General features: G+C 40.5%; 1 protein-coding gene across 1 annotated transcript in view; it reads right to left on the reverse strand.

Moving 5' to 3' along the window:
- CLINT1 (clathrin interactor 1) overlaps positions 1-20,127 on the reverse strand; it is a 46,181-nt gene extending 26,054 nt beyond the window's left edge. The window contains exon 1 of the mRNA XM_053956657.1: positions 19,992-20,127. Within this exon, the coding sequence (XP_053812632.1) occupies positions 19,992-20,032 (41 nt within the window). The 5' untranslated portion in view covers positions 20,033-20,127. The remainder of the gene's footprint in view (positions 1-19,991) is intronic.
- Positions 20,128-25,133: the final 5,006 nt, after the last annotated feature.

Below are 25,133 nucleotides of genomic sequence, written 5' to 3' on the forward strand. Positions count from 1 at the left end.
TTTCTTTGAAACAGGGAAATGAAAGACAGCTTGTGGATGACCTGCATGAAAATAAAACCTTACAGACTGCAGGAACCCTTCATAGATGACACACAAAACAGGCAGACTAAGAGCAGCTGTCTTCCTCCTCCCTATCAGCAGATACTGAATGTAACCCACAATATGGACATAAATACACATGACCACTACTAAGTGATAAATGTATCTGCAGAAAACGTCTATTTGTGTTTCATTTCAACAGACTCCAACATATATCTGCCTACTCTGCTCAGGCTTCTGATTTTACACAACACATGAAACAAACTGTAATGCTCAGAAGGACAATATTGTTGGGCATGAGGTATATTCTGCTCTCAGTAACAAATTAGTGCTTTATCACTGTTACTTCTTCTTTTTCCCTCCATAAAATAGTCACAAAATAATTACTGAAAAAGAATGTTTTTTCTATTCCAGACCAAGAAATTATTTTTAAAACTACTTTTATGCTAGCAAAGTAAAATCATTGTACTTCCACCCAAGATGCTAATAAAAAAATAAATAAACACTATTTAATACAATACTATTTGACTACATCCTGAATAGAAATGTTGGTTTCAGAGTGAAGATTTTTCATTGCTCAGGACTACAAGGTGTTTTCTACAGATTCATATGCTCTAACTGAAGTCAATTATCTGTTAGGAGATTACAATCACTTATACACAACTATAACTGTACTGCTTCTAGTAATAGCTTTGAATTGGTAACATTACAATTAGTTTTGTTGTGCCTGAACTAATTATCCACATCAATCATTGCTGGTTCCACACTAAAAAAAAATCCCATCCTCATTCTCTCTATACCATACACCTTGAATCAGAAACTCTTTGGAAACATGGATGTGGGGACACAAGGCTCTGCATATAATCAGCAACATAAATGGAAGAGTATTTTCTCAGCTAATGTCTACTCCAAAATTAATCCTCAAACAACATTTCATAGCAATGATTTAAATACACTGCTAGCAAACCTGCTAAAGGAAAAGATGCAACAATTTTTGTTTATGTGATTTAACACTTTGGTAAGAACTCGGGATGCAGCAGACAGCACTGAAAGGAGTAAATACTTCACTGCCCATGGTCCTCCCTAAAGAACATCACACAGGTATTTCCACTTCATGCTTCCCCTCAGCATCTCCTCTATCTTCCACATTTTTCCATGGTCAGTGGTGTTCTGTTCCCTCACCACCCTGACAATACATTCAAGTGCATGAAATCACAACTCATAAAGGAAGCTTGCAGTTCATGGCCAGATTTTAGGAGCAATGTTCTTTGGAAGAACTATTCCTAAGATAATCATTCATCAGGAAAGGAATAGTGTTATACACTAAATTTTCTGATCTTCAACTATCCAGTAAACTCAGCATTTTGTATGAATGCTCAAATACCAGCAGTTTCTTAAATATGCAGAAACCTTTCAACAACATGCACAGCTAGCCTGCACTTGAAAAAATAGGCACCATGAGAAAAGGAGGTATTTATACACTAAAGGTAATGAAAGAATAATAAATATCTATCCATCCATTCAGAATAGAACTTACTTGAAAACCTATTAAGGAATCAGAAAACCTAACAAATCTTTGCCAATGTTTCTGCAGAAATGTAAAAAAAGCCTTGAATATGCCCTGGGGCGAGAGTCAGAGCACTGCATTGAAGGCACGGTCAGGATTAGAGCTCCATTGATGTGGGTGGCGTCACTCAGGGCACAAGCACAACTCTGGGCATCACATCCACAGAAGATTTGTGAAATGCCAGGTCTAATCTTATGACAACTAAAATAACCAGAAGCCACAGAGAGGGGACATTACAACCGTTTCTTTATAGTGATGATAAAGGTATTGGATTGGACAGGGTGAGCCTAATTAGAAACACTTCTCAAGCCTCTGGGAAGCTGCCCACTGTGCTGAGGGACTCGGCTGCAGGAACAAGAAACCTGGCTACACACTCACATTTTTTTCAATGTATATTTCAAACCAATTACAATATCATGTATACATGGGACTCCTATGTGCATAATATTATGCCTTTAACTATTACTCCAAGGACACCACTGGATTATGCACCTTCTGTTTTCCTTTTTTTTTAATTTTACAACTGGGAACACTAAAATACTAAAAGCTGAGATGAGAAACTTTGTACATTTTACCACTGTTAACAGTTTCCAATGAGACACCATTCCGCAAATATCTGCTTAAGGACTAAGCACAGAAAAATAAAAACTCAAGCTTTACTCACGTGTATGTACTCACTCATGCAGTATGAACATTAATGCTATTCAAACAAACAGCAACACTAAAGAATTTTTTTTTAAATAAATTAGTCTATTAGAGCAGGCAGGGTCTGGATAAATAGAAGACAAGAGAATCTCTGTTACTGTACAGCACTATGAAGTGTGGTGCCAAAGTTTTACAAGAAGCAAGTATTTTAATCTTTTGTTATTTAATGTGCCAAAACAGACATAACATGATTTTATCTTCTGAATAACTGAATAGAGAAGAACACACGCACATGGTTCATTTATTCACTTTTCCTATCTCCACCTTAACATCCCACCACATCTAAGGAAAGGCACCCAGGTGACAACTGCAGTGCTTTCTCTCAGGGATGGGTGTTACCAGCACGGAGGTAGCTCCAGGCAAGCTGGAGCTCTGAACCAAGCCTGCAGTAACTCACACCTGGAGGCTGGGCCAGCTCCCTGTCCCTGCAGGGAGTGCCACCTTTGTCTTCCAGCAGCTGATTTTCCCAAAAGCTCCCTCTCGGCTGAGAAGGTCTTCACCCATTAAGACAAGGAAGTGACCACGAGTGACTGCTCACATGACCTATGGTGCATGTTTTAGGAGTATTATCCAAATGCAACAGCAGTAATTTGTGCTCAGATTTCCCAAAAACCTGTAGAGGGGCTGACAAGGCAAAATGACACTAACATAATGTAGAGTTGCTTCTAGACATTTGAGATTGTAACTGTATTTGTTTTTTAAGAGTGAGGGATTTAATGCACTATATAATGAGCCAAGTGAACACTCACCATCTGGACAAGAGACAAGGCAGGCCCTGGCAATATTTTCACAATACAGTTATCCAGAAGACCCCCACCCACAGACACACATGCAATTAAGATGAAGCCCTCAGAGAGGAGTGAACACCACCTCACCTCACCATTTAACTCCTGTGAGTCATGCATCTGAACTATTTTTAGTATCTAGATTAAAAGGTTTCTGTAAAGGAGGGGTAGAAATAAAGGGAAAGTTTTTTGAGAATGCAAAGCAGCTGCTTTAATGTTAAATGATCCTTTTTTAAATTGCGTGCACAACTTCGTTTCAAGTACTGAGAACGCACAGTAAATAAAAAAGCTACACAACTTGCCCAAGTACAGGATACATCTTCCCCACTCCCAGGTGTAGGAATCTTGGCATCTATTAAGCTGTTAATTAGTTTCCAGAAACGCTTTTGCCAATTAAAAAAATCACTTAATACTTATCCATCTGGGCATGAAATACTTTCAACAGAGCATTCCAATTGGTGAGCTAAAAAAGAACTGATCCCGACCCAAACCACCAGAGGCCAGGACAAAGAGCAAGCAGCACCCCATAACCAGGGGCAGCATCTACCAACTCCACTTGTTTCTGTGAGCATCCCTTTCTTCAGGCTCTGAGAGATCCCAGATGATCACTGGTCCAAACTTGTGTTCCAACAAACTGAAAGGATTTAATACAAAGTCAAACAGAAAAATGCATTTCAGGATCAGATTTAAAAATGCATTTCAGGATAAGATTTCACTACCCTACGATACTGTCACTTGTTATTTTAGAGAGCTCAATGTGCAGACTAGTTCACAGACAGAGGATATAATTTATCCACCTGTTATCCCAAACAATACAATGGCTATTCAGGAATCAATGTACCTAATGCTATTAGCAATTATTCAGAGAAGGCATTAATCGCCTTCCAAATAAAGATGGTGCTGCTCTTCTCTTCAGTGAACTCATATATTCCATCTCAGCCAGCCTCTCTCCCCTTGCTGGTGAAGAAAAACTAACTAAAAAACATGTAACAAACTTAATGCATTTTCATTTTGCTCCTGTCAGTAATGTCACTTTTGTTATAAAACATGCAGCTTAGATTGAGAGCCTTACAGATAAAACATATGGATACCAAATAGGAAGCCAGCAGTCCACATTCAACAAAGAAACAGATGGGGACCCATCTGCCAAAATGTCTGGTGAAATACCTCAGGTTACAGAGAGGTAACAGCACAACATTAGCGATACTTGACCATTTGAAGTTCTTTATTCTTCAGCCACTCCTCAGAACCATTACAAATGTGACACCAGTCAGTTTAGCCCATGAATGCCAGGTATTATTCCAGACCTTCTATGCAAGGAGCAGTCATACTCCTGGCCAATGATACAATCTTCATTATATACAGTAGGATTTGAAATACGTTTTCAGCTTTTCAAGTTCAGTTTCATAATTTATATGGCAGATGTACAAGGCAAACTGCACAGAAAGAGATAAGCCAAGAAAAACATCCTGATGGCCACAAATGAATTATAACTTGTGGGAGGAAGGAACTATAAAGCTATTTCCTGTGCCTTACAACTTCTAATCACAAAAGACTACCAAGTAAACAAAATAGCCCCAAATCCACCACACACACTGTCAAAAGGAACAGTGACTGAAAATTAAATTGCAGCCTGATAGAGAACTCAGATATCTCAACACTACACCTTACTGAAGTCTTCCCCTTCAAAGTCTGCCCATCTCAGAAGTGCCCAATTGCAGAATGCTATATCCTAAAAGGCTTTGTAATCTCTTGCAACAGCTGAATTATTTTTTGCAGATGTTGGGAACATGAAGCACGGGAACATGGCAGTTTTAAAGCGTATTTGTGCAAGGAACAAACACTTCCTCCCCCACTTGATTTAAGACTGATTTCACCTCTCCTACTGCAGATTCCCTGCAGTATGTCAGTGTTAATACTTTCATACTCTTATATAAAACAATCCCTTGTGGTTCACCAACAGATATATGGCTGCTTTATGTATCTTAATATGTGGCAGTAAATAACTTCTCAAAGTCATCAAGAATTTTGCCATGTCGGTAATACTGATTGTGTGTTTGCATCACCTCTATACAAAGTGTACCTTCATTTAAAGTTCAGACCCATTTTTTTATTTCCCCATTTTTAATGGGAAATTTTCATTCCAAACACCCACCTTCACATTCTTCAGTTACCATCCCCTAAACTTCACCCATTATAGACGATCTTCCCTTCAAATGAATATTTCTGCAGTTCTATTTTTGAAGGCTTAATAGTGTTGTCATTTTATTATACTTAATTCAAAAAATATTCTTTAAAAGGTAACTTACAAAAATAAATGCTACACTCCAGCAAGTAGAATGAATCAAAATATTTCCTTTTAATTTACATAGTAAGAGCACCATAATAGTATTTCCACTGTTTTTCACTATTACTTTTTAGGTCACATTTTTAGTTGAAATTGGAGGACAATTACAAAGCATTCTTGTGACAAATCTGATTAAACTTAAGTATGAAAACCAATTTCACAAACAAATGGGAAAAAAGCTGCCATTGAGGCCACACTTGACACTTTGTTGGGACAGTGACACACTAAACAGTAACTCTGGTTTTGATCCAGACATAAAAATGATGCTGCTACTGCCCTGTGCAGGTTTTCAGTCTCCTTGCCTCTTGTGAGCTTCCATCTGGCACATCAGATTAGAGTCACTGCTTTGCAGCTCCTATTCCTGTGGATTTAATCTCTTTCAAAGTTCAACATACTATGGTCACACAACAGCAGCTGTATAGTCCAAAAAGAAGTGGACATATGAAATTTGTGTAACCTTTTGTAACTGCAGAACTAAAGAGACTTCCAGATCACGCTGTGACTCAATTTACTATTGCTCAATCCTCACACTTACTTTGCCACTCTGCTCCTTACACTTCAGGTTTTTTCTTCTGTAGCAAACAAGCTGCAACAATTTAAACTTTTTTTTTAGACTTAAGTACATCGAATTATAGAATTCAGATTGCACTTCAACCTTCAAGAGTCAGCAAATGCCATCACACATTTTCCACCATGTGATTTATCTTTAAATTTTTCCCTATTTGTGATCCAGTCAGGTAACATGACTCCTTACTGGAAACAAAGGTTTAACCAAGTAGGACAAAGTGTAAGTGAAATCTAATAGAAAAATCACTTCTGTAGAATACTTTCTATATAAATAAAATACTAGCACAAAAATGTCAATCCCAATAAACCCTGGTAGAAAATTACAACATAAAACTAAAATTTAAATACATTATTTTGGGGCAAGAGAGACTGAGACACTTCTCACCATAGCTTACACCCTCCAATCAACTGTGTTTCTTTGGGCTTCGTAGTATTCATGTTACTTTGAGTGTAACTTTCCCTGAAGATAAAAAGCTGGTTTCAGATATAAAGCTGGTTCATAAGGTGTGGCCTAAGTCCTTCTCCAAATCAGTATCAAGTGCTACTTCCTTCCTTGTATGCACACAGAATTGAGACCACATTCAAGCGCACAGCTCAAGCATTTTAAGAAATCTTCAACAGATAGAAACTCACAAGTACTCCCAGTCATTGAGTTTTCAGGATTAGGGTGCAATATTTTAATGCTGAGAACAAAATATTTACAAGAAGAATAAGGTCTTATCCTTCTTTCAAAAAGACAAACAAAAGGGGCAGAAGTTTTCAGAGGACAAGGAAGTTGTAGCTACGCTCAGCATGAGGCACCAGTGAGCTTTGAAGCTGTGCAAATCCAACTTGCTCCTGTACCCTCAGACTTCCTACTTCTGACTACAAAAAATTTTGAGAGTGACCTTGAATGGAGGCAGAAGATAGGGAGGAAAAAGAAAGAAACCAAAGCACCAACTTCACAGTAAAAATAATAAACAGTATTATGTAGGTATGACACTCCACACCCTCACAAATGTTCTGTAGATCTCTGAAACTTGAGGAAGTACCTCAAATCACACACACTGAACATCCTAAACCTTCTACAACACAAGCTGCTATCCCCAGCACCCAGACTGCTGTGAAGGGCTTGCAGCTTCCTCCTGCCTTTAACTACACAGCCATGTCCCTGTACAACTCCCCATTCCACCTGTGTGGTAGCAAAGTATTACCAGCACATTACCTAGGAAAGCCTGGGACATGTATCTCATCAACACAAGCATGGTCCAAGCAGCAGGTGAAGCAACTAAACCAGAAAACCTTCAACTGCACTTTTAATATGGCCTTGTGCCCTGGAAAATGTCCTAAGGCTGAGGCAGAAGCTGAACTGCACTTCTGAGCAGGAGAAAGGAAGAGGAAACAACAGTTTATACAAAATAATCTAATTGCAGGTTCATAGGCAGTTGTTTTCCTTCATCTATGCAAATGTCCTGCAGTGGAATTGCTAAGCAGGAGGTATTCAGGAGGAGCGAGATCACTACCTTTATCCTAGCTATTATAAAGTAAAGTGCATTATCATTTACTGAGTTTATTTCAAAGCTTACAGGAATTAATTCTATTGCTGCTATTGTTTGCAAAAAGACCCAAAATGCACCACCTCAACATCAGATCTCAGACCTTTTATTTCTGGAAAATAATCAAAACAAAACCAAAAAATGAACACCAACGTCACTACAGAGAAGCTGATCAGCTTCTCTTCTCAAAATTGGTTCCTTTCAGTCTGCTTGTTTGCTATTTGAAGCTGAAAGCAAGAATTATTCCATTATCTCATGAAGAGCTACAATAACTGCTACACTCAATAGCTCTAATATACCTGAAGAATTTCCTTTTATATCCAATACTGAAATCTAATCCAGAAGACCATTACGTGTCAGACAATATAAGGAAGATGCTGCCTTTATGTAAGATTACATGGAATATGTCTGGATGTCAGAAACTTATTTCTTGACTCCACTGCACATGGACAGAGGAGAACACACAATCAAGGTCCTTCAAACTTCTGTTTCAGTGTCTCCAAAACTATCCTATCCCTCTTCCCAAGAAGGAAGCTATTTGAAACACTAAACCTTTCCCTGCATCCCACCTTGCTAACAAGAAAGAAATTCAACATCTTGTAATTAAATTGCAATTAAGACTTTTCAGTCTCACAGCAAGTACTTTGTGCACCTTTAGCATAAGCAGGGCTGTGCAAGGGGAAACCTTCTCAGCATCATAATCTGACAATTTCAAAAGATGCCCATTATATTTTGGAAAGAGTATAGGCAAGTATGCAGTGATAATTCTGCAGAATAAGTTGGGAGCATCCAAGATTTTACAGGTAGAGACAAAATACAGCCCTCTTCCAGAAATTGCTCTGCCCTCAGGCCTTTAGTCCTGAATTGCTAGCTCCTAGGAATAGTACAATTATTTAGTTTTCCAGCAGTAAGTTAAAAAAAAAAAAGAAACAACAAAACAAAAAACCTCAAACACTTTCCTACTTCAGATCCTTCATCTGTTAATAAACCCAAATTACCACATTTCTTCTCTGCTGAGTTTATCCTAGAATAAAAAAGTAGTCACCATAATACTAAATAGACCAAACTTGCTTAATACCAATTGTCTTTAGTCATTCTATTTTCCATTAAGGTAGGTTACAACCTAGCAGTCCTTCTGTTGCTGTATTAAGCAGCTGGACAAAGAAATTTTGGTTAATAGTTAATGACAAAGTGTCCTTCCAGAGCTATTCACAGCTGAGTATCTAAAAATGGGCACAAGCAGTAAGAACACACATTAGGAAAAAGTATTGCAACAGCAATGTCATATTAATGTTATTTCATTAGAATTTTTAGGTTGGTATCTCACATTAACTAAAAAGCTTGGCAAACAAAACCCCACAAGTTCACAAACATGCACTTTGACTGAAAGCAAGTGTTCTTTTGTGAAACGAGTCTGGTCAATTAGAGACAAATTAACTTTCACATTTCCAAGCCATGTTTATTTGTGGAGGATAATGATGTTTCCTTTCCTTTCATAGGTATCCCTTTGTTAAACTGGTTCCTTCAGGAGATCAAGTAACTCTTGTCCTAAAGAGGTAACAGGAGCTGTTCCATTTGCCTCAGAGACCCAGTTTCTGGTTCCTGACCACACAGAGATGGTAATTTCAAATGACACCGTGCATTTGCAACAAACAAATTTCACAATGGCTCAATATGGGCACTATTTATTTACTCACTAATGGTAAGATCACTGGATTTTTCTGAGCTAATGTCTGCAGATACAGGAGTTACAGTTACTGTGTAATTAACAAAAAAACAACACTGGCAGTCTGAAGGCTGAGACTGCACTTGCCAATTAGGAGTCTATTAGCACTACGTTTTCAAGCTGTCTCAAGAAATGCAATCATCTGTTTGGTAGCAAGGAAAGCTAGAACACTGTGATAGAAGTTAACTCATTTAGACAATAACTACCTCTGAACAGAGAGTTCCCCCCCTCCCACTTCATATGATCATATAGAGAAACATTTTAAATAATTCAGTAATTGTCAAAACAAGGAATAATTAAAAGTGACAGCAATCTTTAAGGTATCAGCTCTATTTGTAGATGTAAGTTACCAAGACTAATTTATTTTTCAGAAGATGCATTCACCTGCTGCAACTCCAATAAAATTATCTAAGGTTATTAAAAGACTTCTTCTCTTCACATCCAAAATGATCTTAGAGAATCTTTCAACTGAGTAGTAGTCTTGGGGAATGCAAAACAAAACACACACCTCCAAAAAAATCACACAGGGAGGTATTTGTTTGCTAAGTATAAAGTAATGTCTTGAGAGGAAACACTGAGCACAGCCTGTAACCTACATTAGGATGATTCTAAACAGCTTGACAGGATGGGGAGAATAACCACTAAGAAACATATTTACTGCTCTGACTCAGAATGGAGTAGAGAAAAAAACCTCCCTAACTAACTCCCAATAGGTCTCATTATTATTACAACAGATTAAAAAAAAATGCAGGCCAGTCTCATTAAATAAGTTGAATATACACTAATATTTCTAATTGTATCCCAAATGAACCAGTTAATATCTATTAAGCATGCAGTCAATATTGAACTGGTCAGGACAGGACACACCCTTTGGATGAAGGGACAAAAAAGTTCAACAACTTTGAGGTGGTTTCCTTATAACACCTAAATAGACACTGACAATACTGGTGTCATAGGAGTTTCATTCTTAGTGGAAAACCAAACACCTCTTGAAAGATGTAATCTATTTAAAGTAACAGTCTACACAGAATACCCACTTCACCATTCTGATATAACCCAAATATATACCACCAGTATTTCTATTGCAATAAGCTGCAGAAATTGAATTGAAAGCTTCTCATGTGAAGATCTGTTGGACCTTGAGATCAATTTGAGCCTGAATCACTCAAAGTACCACCACACAAGACACAAAATTGTATTTCAGTTCATATCCTTTCTCAGAAGTTTGTGACCCAAGAGCGGAACCAGAATATCGATGCTTACCTTCCCCATCACAACAGTGATACAAACAGAAAGACTGGCTTGGGACTTTTAAGTTGTGACATATGAGACAAGAGAACAACTTTAAATAAATTTAAACTTGCAGCTAACAAACCATTAATGGTACAGTTTTAAATAACAAAAATATGTAGAAATGTCTTATCATGGAAAAAGGCACCACAGCCAACCTTCCTGTCCTTTCCCAATCGCCACAAGTGTTTGTGGTGCCATGAGCAGCTGTTTGTAAAACATGTGACCAAATCAGTTATGAGCCCTAAAACCAAGGGGGCTCTTTCAGCTGTTATCAGAAAGAGAGCACAAGCAAATACTGAACCACACACCAGCAGCACAAGGAAGACAAAGACAGGAAACAGCCAGGTATAAAAATGAGTTAGTTCTCTCTTAGAAGAAAAATAATCTTCGAGCTCTTCAACCTGCTTGTGAAATCACATGCTAAGGGTGTACTGCACTCAACTTGTACTTTGCCCCCAGCCACTTAATTCTTGCCCAAATACCATTCCTTCCTTTATGCCAGTACAAATATTTGTGTGACGATGGAGTTAACTATACCAGGGAATCAATCCAGTTGAGAACTAAATTGGCAAAAACAACTGGTTAGTCAGAGATTCTCTCATCAAGCAGAAAGTCTGCAAGTGCCAGCAAAGGGAGAGAAGTGTGCAGGCTGTGGCAGACAGGAGGCTGTGAAACCTCTTTCACCATCAGCCTACACTTACACCGACTGTGAAACTACAAACTCTGATTTCATGGCTTGGGTTTTGTTTTCTTTTTGGTGAAAGTGCTGACTGTGTTTGAAATTTCAGGGCAACTACAAGGGGAGATTAACCCTGTTCCAATGTCCCCCACTTACATGAGAACTTTAGGTCCCTCTCCTCTCCTTTTCCATTTCAACACCGCTTCCTCAAATGTGCAACACAATTGTATGGCAAATAAGTTTAGGGAACTACTCTAACCCAAACAATCTAAAAAGTCCTTTTGGGAGAGAAAGAGCTTCCAGTTGGGTCTGTTCCTCTTTCCAATTCCTCACGCAGCAACCCAAACACCATCATTACAGAGCACACAATGCAAGAATAAGTAATGAATACACTAACTGGTACTGAAAAAATACTCAAAGAGTACTCAGAGCACCACATCCTATACAGCTTTCTGGAAAGAAGGTACCAACTTGTAACAATTTCACATGACCTTACCTTAGCATATCTTAGAAAAAAATGAGTACACCCCAGTTAGAATCAGATCTTGTTTCACAGAGGCGAAAGAGAAGGACCATTTTGTTCTGGAGAGTTCTGCTCTTCTACACAACTGCTCTTCCTAAGCAGGCTACCAAGCATCATTCAAGTTTTAAATGTGTAACAGCTCTTCATTCCAAATGGAACAAGTAAATAAAGCTCCTGCTCCAAACTGAAACACGACAGCAGCTGTCAATCCTTGTGTCTAACTGGGTCCATATTTGACCTGTGTCAATAAGACCCAGATCACTACAAGGAGCTGGAAAAAGACCAACTGCAAATCTGACTATTTGATTGACTTGGTACACTTGCTACTAATTCTGGTTTTCATTCTCTTGCCCTACATTACTTTTGCCTTATAAATACAAAAAATTGAAATAAGCATTTAAACAAAGTCTGTGATACAGCCAACTTTCAATAAAATGTTATGCTATTGTACATCTTTATATCAGTAAAAAAACTATTAAAGGGAACAGCGCTTCTCAAGGAGTTTCCATTTCCTGCCCCTCTTCTTTAAATACCATCTCAGTTTAAGTTCAGAGCACACAGTGGTAATTTGGAAGCTGAAGTTCCTCATCAAGCACATGCCAGCAAAGTATTTGAAACATACTTGAAGCAACAGGTCAACAGGCCAGTCACACTCACTATGTTGGAGATGAGTTCAAATTGGAATTCTTGTATTATGACTTTGGACAAGCTGTACTCACACTTCAGAATAAATCAATATTCCAAAAGTTCCAGAATGAAGCACAAAACTCTCAATCATTACATTTTTGTGTTCTTCATCCTGTGAAGCAATGCTTCACTCATTCTGCAGTGGCTCATCTTTGTTTTTAGAAATAAACATAATTTTCATGTAAATACAGAAATTAATTTAACACTTGAAATGAATGGGGACAAATATAAAAGAATCAGATCAGCATTTTAAGATTGTATTTTAGGGCAACTGCAACACTTTAGAGTTGCACACTGAAATAGCAAAGCCTGAGGAGAGAAAGCAGTAGTGTGACCGACGCTTTGGAAGTAATTATACCTTCTATAAGAAATAATTATGTAAATCAGCTAATATTCTGTAATACACTAACTGGCAACACAACCAAGAGGAATTAGCATAGAACTGAGTTAAGCACCTTGATCCTTTTGACCACAGTTGCACACAGTGATGTAGGTAAGGCTCTTATCCTTGACAGTTTCATGCACTCCCCAAGCAGGAGCCCAGTCCTGCTTGGCAAGGACACACAAAGCTCTGCTTTAGAGACCATTTCAAGAACACAGAAGTTGTCACACATACATCACTTAGATTCCTTGAAAATACATAAAGCCAACACCTGAGCTAGCCTTACACAACATAAAACAGACTATTGTCAGCTACCACAGGGTGTAAAATGGCAATAACACATCTGAAAGAGCACTAACAAAAGCACCACTTGGAGTGAGCAGATGAAACTGTGTGCTTGGCCACAACTACCTTATGCCAACTCTTAATAAATCCATCAACTTGTCATATTTGCCTGTTTGATGGATTACTCCACCAGCTGAATATTCAAACAAGAGAACACTGTACCTATGTATGTGAGATAACAGAGCATAATACTTTCACAGATGCTTATCTCCCATACTCAATTACATGGCCCAAAGACTAGAACCCTTTTTCTTCCTTATTAATATCAGCAATTTTCTATAAGTTTTTTAAGGGAAGGAGGAAAGCCTGAAGAAGTAACTTGCTGTTACAAGTACTTGGCAGACACAGCCATGCCTGACTGCAGAGCCAAATGCTCCGTTCAAATCCAGTCCTCCTTTGTATTGCCAAGACTTTCTTCTCTCTCTCAGCTCTCTGGTAACTAGGCAGAGGACAAACCCTTCCAGGGCTGAAGATAATCATCATCATCTGGCTTGTAATAATAATACAAAATGCTGTTCTTAAAGCAGTTATCAGCAGGGCACCTCTTTAGCAGCAATAGGAGAATAACTCATGCAGTGAGGGTTAACTAACTGTCCCTTACATAAAGCTGTGGAAGTGTTCACTGCCCTGAAGATCTTGCTTATGCAAACCAAAATAAATCTTAAATATAGAGAAAACTAAATGATCCTGGGACTGAAGCAAAGGAGTTTACAGGAGATTCAGACAGCAATGGACAAATGTTAGACAGTCATTTACCCTTCTGCTGGATATATTTTATGATGGATCATTTACAATAATCCCTGCTATTACTGAATGAGCAAACAGCATTTCATTAAAGAGCTCAGGAGTCTGGGTGGACAAATCCATGGACCACAAGAAAATCGCCTGTAAATAAGATCAATTACAGGTACATTAAAAAGAGAAAGCAGTTAGGCTGGAGGACTGAAAACCCTCAACTAAGGATACATGGGATCCTGCCTACTTCTGGGGAAAACATGAGCATTCCAAAGGCAGAGAGCAATCAAAAGTCAAAGGTCGGTAATTGTAGGGTAAATGACTGGGGTGCATTATCACATTAATATCCTGCAGACATAGCATGAGGTAGAAGACAGCAACATGAGACTGGAAGTCAACAAATGCAGATTTTTAACTGTTACCAGCACAATGTGACTTGGTTTACTTGACAGAATTATCTTACCAGCTTCCCTCATCTGTGACCTGGGAGTGAAGTGTAGGGTCTCATTATGTGCTTTAGGCTGCAACAGCAAGAAATTGCAATGACAATAGAAGCAGTAATTCACGCTATTTTACCAGTAATTTACACTCCTCTGTAGAGATTGTACAATTAGAAGCACTAAAGAAAACATGCTATTTATCAACCAGAACTTCTCCCCTGCCTGGTTCTATCGGAGCTCAGACAACAGCTCCTTTAATCCTTCCTTTTCCCCAAACACTAAAAATCCTTTCTCTTTGCATAGATGTAGCAACAGAATAAATAATAGAAGACCCAAGTGCCTACCTCTAAAATAAATTTTAAGGTGTTATAATGCTTCCTTGTTACAATCAATTCTAAATAAGACTATTTGCTCTCCATTTAAAAAGAAATTAAACTATTACATACTGGGCAATTCATCAAGCTTGTGAAGCAGATGGAAACAGCTCTGCAACATAACAGAGTGTAAACACGTTCCTGCTGGGCCATTAGAACGGTGTGGCTAAGAGCAGTAGTAGCAAAGCAAGGCTCAGTTAGGTGGACAAAACTGAACTGGAAGGAGCATGGCACAAACAGGAATATGGCAACTGTCATATTCCTATTATTAGCAAGAAATTCACAGGCTCTCTCCTTTTAATTTTTAAGTAAAAGTAAGTGACAACTACCTCACTCACCTGAACTAATGAACACCTGGATAATACTGTCCTAACTACATTCAGATCTGTCACCTTCATCCCTTTCTTATCCTTTGATGTGTGGAAAGGTGCTTTAAAGGAGCTCTCACATTAAGGTCATGCATGCAGAAGATCACAAAAGCTAAGAATGGCAATGGAATTCTAAAGAAAGTGTCTGTAAGGTCTCACCACGCTGTTACATGGGCAGCAATCTGATCTCAATGGGTCCAAAGGTTTTCCAGCCTGCCTGCTGCATGTCCTACACTTCTGTGACAGAAACCAGGCAGCAAAAATGTTAACATGACATATTAAGAGAGAAGTTATTGCAATGAGGAGTGCAGCTGGCCTTGCTACCTATATATACACAAACACTGTGCTCTGCTTTGAGCTGAACCCCCTTGTGCAGGGTAACAACATGAGGGAACCTTTCAGTAAAATAATCAGCAGTTTCTGCTTCAAGAAGAGGAAATTCAACAAATCTAAAGTGAAATGATGGCCTGGCTTTTGAATTTGGCCACCAGGCAAAGCTGATATCCCCAAGTTTATGACAAGCTAAAACCTGTTTTAACAGGAATTTTTAATATTCCTTGGATGCTTTGTTTTTTAAAGCCATGGGGTTTTCTTTGTAGACCTCTCCTAGAAATCTCACAGGGAACACAAAGCACAACATGTACTTGTCCAGTAAGACTTAAAAGTGAAGTTACCAAGTTGCACACCACTCTGTATTTCCGCAGCCTGGACTCCTGAACTCCCTCTCAGTGCCTACAACAGCTTTTGCCAGCTCTGTTATCATATAGTGAGGACAAACTTGGTTAAGGCCCTTGGTGATTGGATTATCAAAGTACTGATACACCTATACCAATAAAAATATGACTTTTCTTGTGTAAGCTGCTTCTACACAGTACCAGGCAGCCTGCAGATCCTTAGTCTCACACAGCTCACAAGCAGTAAATGCAACACTTGGCCTCAAGTTTCATCGCAACTGCAGAATTGTTTCAGAGCAGGCATGGGGTAACTTGAACTCTGCCATGGGTGCCACAATATCTGGGACTGCTCTGACCAGAGCATCCAGACACAAAGCTGCAGATCCCCTGCTGCAGCAGAGCAGTGGGAGGGAGGGAGACCAGACTCCTTCCCACCTGCCAAATGTTCCTGCAGCTCACACTCCCACCAGCAGCTCCAGTGTGTGACATGTGCCTCTGTGCTCTGTCACAGCAACTGGCCACCTCCTGCCTGGAATGCTGAGGCAACACAGTTACACCGCAGCCCTCAGCTAAGCCTGTGACAAAAGAGAACCCAACAAGAAATCTCTGACATTGCCTCAGGAGTGACTCAGAACTGCCACCTGACTCACCAACTTTGCACCAAGCACCACCCTGGCCTTGAGCCATCAGAAACCTCTGCCATTTAAACAGTGTTCACTGTCCTGGAGCCAACGAGCTGAGCACAGAGGGCTGCATTTATTTTCCAACTGTTTAGTTTACTTTCCAAATTCAGTTTTGAATTACTGGGGAAAAAGAACCCATAGAAGTGAACACAAAAGTGAAAAGCTGCCTTCTTAAGTTAATCTATTAATATAATAATATGTAATAGAATTTACATCAGAAGAAATAAGACTATGTAGACCTGCACCTTCTAAACTATAAACCAACCAGAAATTCAATATAATTTCACACACTTGAAGAACTCTTGAACACACTGCAGTACCCATTAAGAAACTGGAAGGTGTAAGAATTTTGACAGTTATTTTGAAATTGCAAGAATAAATCTCATGATAAGTAGATTTTACTAGGTACATACAGGTTTTATTAATTATTTGATTTAAACTGCAACCTTATTTACAAGGCCAAGCCAGAAACAAGGTATTACTACTCAGCCAAACCTAATCAAGGTAGGTATTTAATATTTAAGGGAGGGAGTTGCACTGGCATTGAAAAGCAGTGAAGTTAACAAAGGACAGAACAAGACACAGAACAAAAGGATTCCACTACATCCTAGAACAGTAAATCTAATACTCTACCACAGAGTCTTCCTCCTAAACTTCAAATATAGTAGGACTACCACTCAGTATCTAAAATAACTGTCTCATGCACAACAACATGCAGATCCATACTTCAGAGTTACTAGAAAATGCCACCATAAAAGTAAGAGGTGATTGTGAAGAGAATTACAAAGCAGAATTTACCTGATGAACTTCATTGCCCAATTCCAACCACACCAAAGAAATACAGAGACCAAATACTTCAAAAATACTAAATATAAATTTGAATTTCCCATATGTATTTTGCAGTTGCGAACTTATTTTTTGGTTCTAAGACTTTGATGAATGTTAACAGCTTACCATTTTTACCTGGGTTTTAGTATTTAAAGTAACTCACAGCTGTTTATCATCACTTACAGAATCAAAGTATCTGAGAATTGTGTAAGAAAAGTCCTTCATGTTGAAATAGCTGACCTAACCAAGCTCTCAACCACTGAAGCAAAAATAAGGATAACAAAATAAACCCCAGATGAGTAAATTGAAACTCTGAGATAAGTATCAGCTGAATATGGAACCAAGATGCAGAGCTCAAAACCACTATCAAAGCCATCAGGGTTTGAACTAGGAAAATTTCAAGCAACTTGCATATTTTCAAAATCCTCATATAATCATAGTCCCTTTTTAAGGAAAGAAGAGCAGTTTCTTGTTAAAGTTCAGCATGCTGCTGCTACAGCATCAGCTGTTATTTATGAGGCAGATTATATTATTTAGCTTCCTCTGCAGAGAATTTTGTAAGTCATGGCCTTAAGACAGAAGACATTATGACAAATCTGCACCACACACAATGGGACTATTGATCCTGATGTCTCTAAATACTATTTACTCTGCAGGCTCCACCTTCCTTCTGCCCCTCCTCCCCTCTTTTAATAAACAATCTTCTTTATTTGGATAATGTTATTCCCAGAAAACTGAAGTGTATTCAAAAAAACGTTTATTATTATTGGAAATGTTCACTTCTTGCACCTGTTCTGGAAGTAGAATGTCTTTTCCAACTCAGATTTTGATCTACTGCTAGACTTACTAAGTTATAGCCTTAGAAGTAAACATTTTAAAAACAGTGACAATATTATAATGTTACAGGGATCATTAATCCTACAGACAAAAAAAGTACACAAGTAAAACTTAGGAAAAACTTTATTTCCCTGAAAGGTCCTGGAACTCAAGTCACAGTTGTACTCCTAAATACCTCATCTATCACATTATTAAAACTACTTTACCCCGGGCTGACTTTGTATACAAGAAGCTGTAAAAAGTAAATAACTTCCTCAGGACAAGACTTAATCACAGTGGTTTTTGAATGTCATCCAAATCTTGGCCTAGAAAAGTCTCAGTCTAGTACAAAGCACCTTGAACAAAACAGTTGATTATCATGAATAAGCTGACACTTCTTTCCAGTTTGCCATCTTTAAGCCCATACATCACACAGGCCTTTTTAAAAGCTGTTTGGAGAAACAAAAATTAAAAAAAAAAAAAGGTTTAAAACAGAGCCTCAGTTTTGAAAGACTTTTGACTTGTAAGGGCAGGTACAACTGTTTGTCATTAACATCATCTGGGATATACCAATCTACAGACTTTCAGCCAGTTGTTCCTCTTAGCATTCCACAATTCATACAACACAGAATGGTTTGGATTGAAACATAACTTTAGGGAGCATCTAGGCCAAGCCAGGAGCAGGGACATCTTCAACCCACTGAATTACTGGGGTTGGGAGGGGGCTCTGGAGACCATCCAGTCCAATCCCCTGCTAAAGCAGGTACACCTGGAGCAGGTTGCACAGGATCCCATCCAGCCCAGTTTGGAATATCTCCAGAGAAGGAGACTCCAAAACCTCTCTGGACAGGCTGTTCCAGTGCTCTGTCACCCCAAAAGTAAAGAAGCTTTTCCTCATATTCAGACAGAACTTCTGTGTTTCAGTTTGTGCCCACTGCCCCTTGTCCCATCACTGGGCACCCCTGAAAAGAGTGATGGAGAAGTGCTCCAAGCTTTCCCCTACAGACTTACTATTTGAGGAGACAAAACAACCTTTGCTAAGTTCTCCACCATACCAAATTTTTCTCATGCCAAAAATGAAGGAGTGCTGACACACACATCATGCTCTCCATCTACAACACGATGATCACGACAACCAAGTCCATAGACAAGTATTCAGCGGAAGGACGCTCTATTCAAGGAAACAAACTTGTAAATATCTGAGCTATTTAAATGTGTAAGGGATTCGAATGGGCATCTCAGCCCTCTACCACTCTGAACGGTCCGGGATTGTGAATCAATGGCAATGGCAGGCAAACCTATCCTCAGGAAGGAGGGAAAGGCTATGAAGAGCATATGGTGACTCGGGAAGCTCTCTGAAAACGTGCAGGTGATTCTTTACCCCCGTCCTGCTTTGGGAGACTTCTCTGTTCCCCCTCAGGGGCCTAAGGGCCACACTGGGAGCCAATCCAGCAGATTCCAAGGGCTCTTACACCAAACAGGCACACACAGACGGGGACCGTGGCACAGGAGGGGCACCCGAAGCTGAAGCACTGATCGCCAAGAGCTGGAAGGGCCCAGATACGCCCGAAAGGGGCAGGAAAATAGCCAGCCATAATGGGAAGGCCACAGACTACCTGAAAAGCAACCCCTGCCTGCCTGCAGCCCCAGAGGGACCACAAGGCCACGCCGGGAGGACGCTCAGGGGCGATCCCGGGCAGTCACCGGGAGACAGGGACGGGAGCAGGGAGAGACAACGGGGCCGGGGTCAGGGCACAGAGGGGGTGTGAGGCCGCCACCTCAGCAGGGGAGGGGCCGCGGCCATGTTGTGGGGGGGCGGGGGAAACGCGGGCCCGGCTGAGGGGCCACGGCCAAGCCGCCCCCGGCCCCCTGCGCGCGCCCCGCCGTACTCACGCCTTGTCCACCAGCTCCCGCACTTTCCACATGTTCAACATGGAGCCGACCGCCCGGAGACCCGCCCGGCCCCGCTCCCTCCGCCGCCGGCCCCAGGAGGCCCCGCTCGCCGCGCTCCGGCCGCCGCCGCCTCCGCCGAGCAAGGGACGCGGCGCCGCGCCCGGAAATGAAGGGTCGGGTGGCTGCGCGGGCTGCTGGGAGATGGAGTCCCGGGAAGGGGGGGCACCGGGCGCGGAGCCTGCGGGGCGCCGCGAGGGCTGCCGGGAGTGGTAGTTCGCGGCTGTGCGCGCGGGCCTGCCGGGAGCGGGCGTGAGGGGCGTGAGGGGGGCCGGGCCTGGGTGAAATTGTCCGGGGTGAAATTGCAATCGATCCGGGTGGGATGGGGTTCTCCCGGCCGTGTCCTGAGGGCTGCACGGGCGCTCTCACACGGCGGGGACACCGAGCGGTTGTGCCCGCCTGGGGGCTACGGACAGCCCGGCTCAAACCCGCCCTCAGACCTCCCTGACACCCCTGCAGCGTGCAGCCTGCGTCCGCAGCCCGGCGAGGCACAAGATGGAAAAAGGCTGTGAAATAGTTGGTTAAAGTCAAAACACTGGCGTAAAAGCCATGTGGGACCAGAATGTGGTTTTATGCTCGGCTTTTAGCGCAAGGAACTCAAGTTTAAGAGCAGCATTCTGCCCTTATGGCCGTCCATCTGCTGATCGTGATGTACGGTCTGGAGCGAATTGCCGCTGGAATTTCCAGATCCCCAAGACCCAGATTTTGGAAGTAAATGGCTGGAAAAGCAGAGGGGAAGGTGCAGCATGTGGGCTGCCCACCGAGGCACTGCACAGGCAGGAACCTTGTCTGCTCTTCTGGAGAAAGACCAAGTTGATTGACAAAAGCCAGGGAACAATCACCCACATAAAAGCTGCCTCAGGAGAATATTGGCTGTTTTAACACTCTTGCCAATAGGCAAGACCATCTTCAAATATTGTCCATGCAGGCACTGAGCAGGAATCACAGTTACAATGAAAACAGTGAAGTCATCAATGTCAGTTTGCAATCAGGATTGTCAGTTTCATTACATACATTTATTTTCTTACAAAATTGTATTTAATATGAGTTTTAAATGACCCAGTTTCATTCTTGATGTATGTTTTTTGTTTGTGTCATAAATAAATATTTCTTGCCAAATGACAATATACATCTGCAAACTTTTATCCAAAGACGAATGCAAAATATTTTCATTTTAGTTATTCTGTCAGAGCTGGCAAAACAAGGCATGAGAAAGACCAGTTGCAATGGCACTTGCTGCTCTAATAAGTCACTTCTTTTAGAAGTTAGTGGTTCTCTTGTCAGGAAAGCTAAACAGCTGAACTCCTGCCCATTTTCTGACACCCCACTGTATCTTTTCTCACAGACACTTTCATGGCTTCTGTCTCCTGAACATGTCCATGAAATCTATTTGAATATAAAAACTTTCTGAACAGATCATCAAATCCAGCGTCCTCTTCCTAACAGCAGTATTAGAGGTTCATTAATGTAAAGGATGTGGATGGATCAGTCCTCAGGTACATCTTTCAAATTTTCATTTTTCTGTGGCTTAGGGACTCAGTTCTGAAGTATTCATGCTAAAACTTTCCCTTTAGGAGCACTGGATGGACTTTTATTTTATGGATTTAACTGATTGCTTTTTGAGCCTTTTTAGATGAACCTACACTACACCTCGTGGCAATGAATTCAGTGTTCTAACTGTCACATGACAAAATGGTTCCTTTTGTGTGTTTTAAATTGTCTGCTTCATAGCATTACCACTTCAAATAGTGTGAGAATTAGTACATGACAATTCTCTAGTATTCCTTTCCTCATCAACTGCAATTTTAGAAATCTGTAGATTTCTTACTGCACTGTTTATTACTGCCTAAGACTTGCAATGTACTTAATTTCTGCAGAAGGCTATGACCAGCCTAGAGATGGTTTATGGCTTTTTTACTCAGTTCCCTTCATAAGAGTTCATAACAGAGTTTTCATTTTTGAATGCTACTGAACCCTGAGGTGATATTTTAATCTGCAGCACAATACTTATGGTGACTGTGGCTGGTGTGTAACTGAACTCAGCATCAGTTTTGCTGGCCCCACAAATGTGAGGCATGTGGCCATCAAGGACTGGGAGGAGGGAGATGCTAAATTTCATCCTGTAACCTGGCAAAGCAAGCTGGGCAAGGACTCTTGCAGTTTAATATCACCTTTTGGTTTTTTCTGTAAGTACACTGACATTTGTCTTCAGGAGCAGACGATGTTTATAACCTCTGTTTAATGAAGAAATAGCAGAAAGTGTAATAATTGGGGCTTGCAGAATCACACCTTTTCTGATTGGATGGAAATGTTGTTATTTTTAAGTGTGGCTTCAGTCCATATTGGATCAAGATCAGATTTCTAAATACAGTTCTGATGAACTGCAAATTCCCCAGATTCTGCTGTGGTGCAATGAGATTGATGTTCTTGTTAGAGCTGGTTTCCTTGAGCAGCTGCAGAGTGCTGGGGCAGAGCTGCCAACTCATGGGAGGCTGCCAGAGGCAGATTTCAGGGTCGAGACACCTCACAGTGCACATATCCCCAAAATCAAATGCACCCACTCCTCACTATTTTCCCATCAGAGATAACATTTGAATTGAAAGAGTTAAGGGTCAATATGCCATTGGGATTTGGCTGATTTGTTTTATAGAAATTGTTGTTTCCATGTGAAAAAAAAAAATGTACAACCCACTGTAATCACACACTTCAGAAAAAAAAAAAGAGTATTTTAGGTGCAGGCATAGGAGAATAACAATATATGCAGAAGAAAGAAAGGCTGAAGCTGGGATTTAAAAGATGAAGGTGAGTATCTTCTAAGCATTGGATGCAGTAATGGGGCAAGGAGAGATGACTGGCATTTATTGTCAATTTTAAGGTATAGTAAAAAGCAGGTCTTTATGTGACATTGAATGCAACATGACTGACAGTAATTTTGCCATCCCCATTCTGTCAGCTGCTGATAAAGTGCTTGAGCATATGTATAATATCTGAATGATGTGAAGACACTTTCTGGTTCATAAGTAATTCCTTTAAAAAAAAAAAAGATCTGATCAGTGAAGGGAGAGGGTAATGCAGTTTCAAAGCAATGCAATATTCAGCATAACAGGTAGTACTTGTAACATATATCATGTAGAGGAACTGTACTTTATTATAATTTGAGCCATCAATTACAGGGAGAGCAGTTAGAGAAATTGAACTAATTTGAGCACTGCAATAGAGTTTGCACCTGGCTATTCCAGAAGTTAATATGGGCCATTTGGTGCACAAAAAGTCTTGCACATTCCAAATGCCTGGAGAGCAATATTGTTGTTAATATCAACCATATTAATGCACAGTAGAGACATGTCCAAGTCAGTGATTAATTTACAATTAAAATTCAAGGGGGGAAAAGAGGAATGTCAAGGGAAATCACATTATGGCAGCATAGGGAGGCTATGGCACAGACTGAGAAAAACTTTTCTTTTAAAGCAGTATTTGTTTCCATGATTTCATAAAGCTCCACTTTTTACCCACTTACACAGCTGAAATCTGAGTTCCATAAAGTTTGTTTGTTCTAAGAATTAGTCAGTAGGGCAGAAGCAACAGTGGGATAATGTTTCCCGTTTGTAGGCTGGTTACCATCCACACTTTTCTGAAAATTGCAGCTTCTCCAAGTCCAAATGTGTCTTTCTGTTAAACATCCCAGCCGCACAAACATCATATTCCAACCAGAGGGTCTCTAGGTGGGCTGGTTCAGAACCTATCTTCCTGCTCTGCCACAGAATGGTTTTGTCTCTGGTAAAATCCTCCAGTCCCTTCCATGGGTGTAGAACTGCCTGTGAAGCTTCCACTCCCTGAGCCCACATCACACTCGTTTCTGGAGAGAATCTGAGGGGCAGGCAGTAACAGGGAATATTGTCAGGGAATGGTGGAAAGTGTGAGGAGAGTGAAAAAAATACTGTGAGTGATGTTCCAATGTTATCCCTGCTGAGATGATCCTCCCATTTACTAACAGCCTTTGCATGGCCAGGACCAGTCTGACTCACTGTAAAGGAACATAAGATGAGAACTTCAAAGTTTTTTAAGAAGTGAAGATGATTCTATTTTAAGCTTTAGAGCCAAGACTACAACTGCCTGTGTTGTGCTTGTGGAGGACTGGGAGTGCCAGGCAGAGGTGATGATTTATCTCAGGAACTGGGAGGACAACCCTGCCCTTCAGACAGCTTCTTCTGCCAGCAGAACATGGGCAGAAGTCCCTGCATGGAGGCTGTGCTGAATGTTAACATCAGGCTGCATCCTACCCAGTGCTACTTTTTTTTCTAGCCTGAAGAAATGAAGGTTGATTCCATGGTGTGGATTTTCACTCTGTCTCTCACAGTCTTTTGAAATGCTTGAACCAGTTCACTTAGATGAGGCAGAGGTGGTTTGCTCTCAAAGTGAATTACAAATTTATGCAGAATTCTTACAAGTTGTCTCAAAATAAATGACTGAACAGGAGAGACCTTATTGTTACTGCTCCTGAAAAGATGTGCTCAGCCTCTAATGAAAAGCATTTAAGGTCAGAATTCTCAGGGTTCTCCATTGTCCAGTAAAAGTAAATTCTGGCTTTTCCTGTGCCTGGGGCATTTACAGCGTTGCTTTTTTGTTGTGGATTCCCTGATGTCTAGAAAGGGGTGAATTCCTGCTGCCAAAATATTACCATTTAATTATCAAACCAATCAACTGTGAGACAAATGTCCCCAGGGAAGCAATCTTCATTAGTTCCAATTTTTACAGAGCTACTTGGTTTTTTTTTGGTTTCTCATTTTCTCCCACATTAGTAACTGGCTGTGTATGCTTGTCTCCAAATTAGGATGGAAACGTGGGGTTTGGGGATTGCCAGTTAATGGATAATATTAGATGTTCTCAGCTTTCCTTCAGGCTGATGATGTCATCTGATCTGACACTGTTCTTGGGGAGGCTTTGGAGATACACGTTTTAAAATGTTACCACTGCTAGAAGTTTAAAATACAGGGAAACCCCGTGTGAATTATGTCCTTATGTCACCACAGCTGTCTCTGTCACACCCTTAGACACCTCCTTTAAGTGGATATGGTACTTCCCATG

Source organism: Vidua chalybeata, chromosome 15 (genome assembly GCF_026979565.1).
Source record: "Vidua chalybeata isolate OUT-0048 chromosome 15, bVidCha1 merged haplotype, whole genome shotgun sequence".
NCBI classification, from domain to species: domain Eukaryota; kingdom Metazoa; phylum Chordata; class Aves; order Passeriformes; family Viduidae; genus Vidua; species Vidua chalybeata.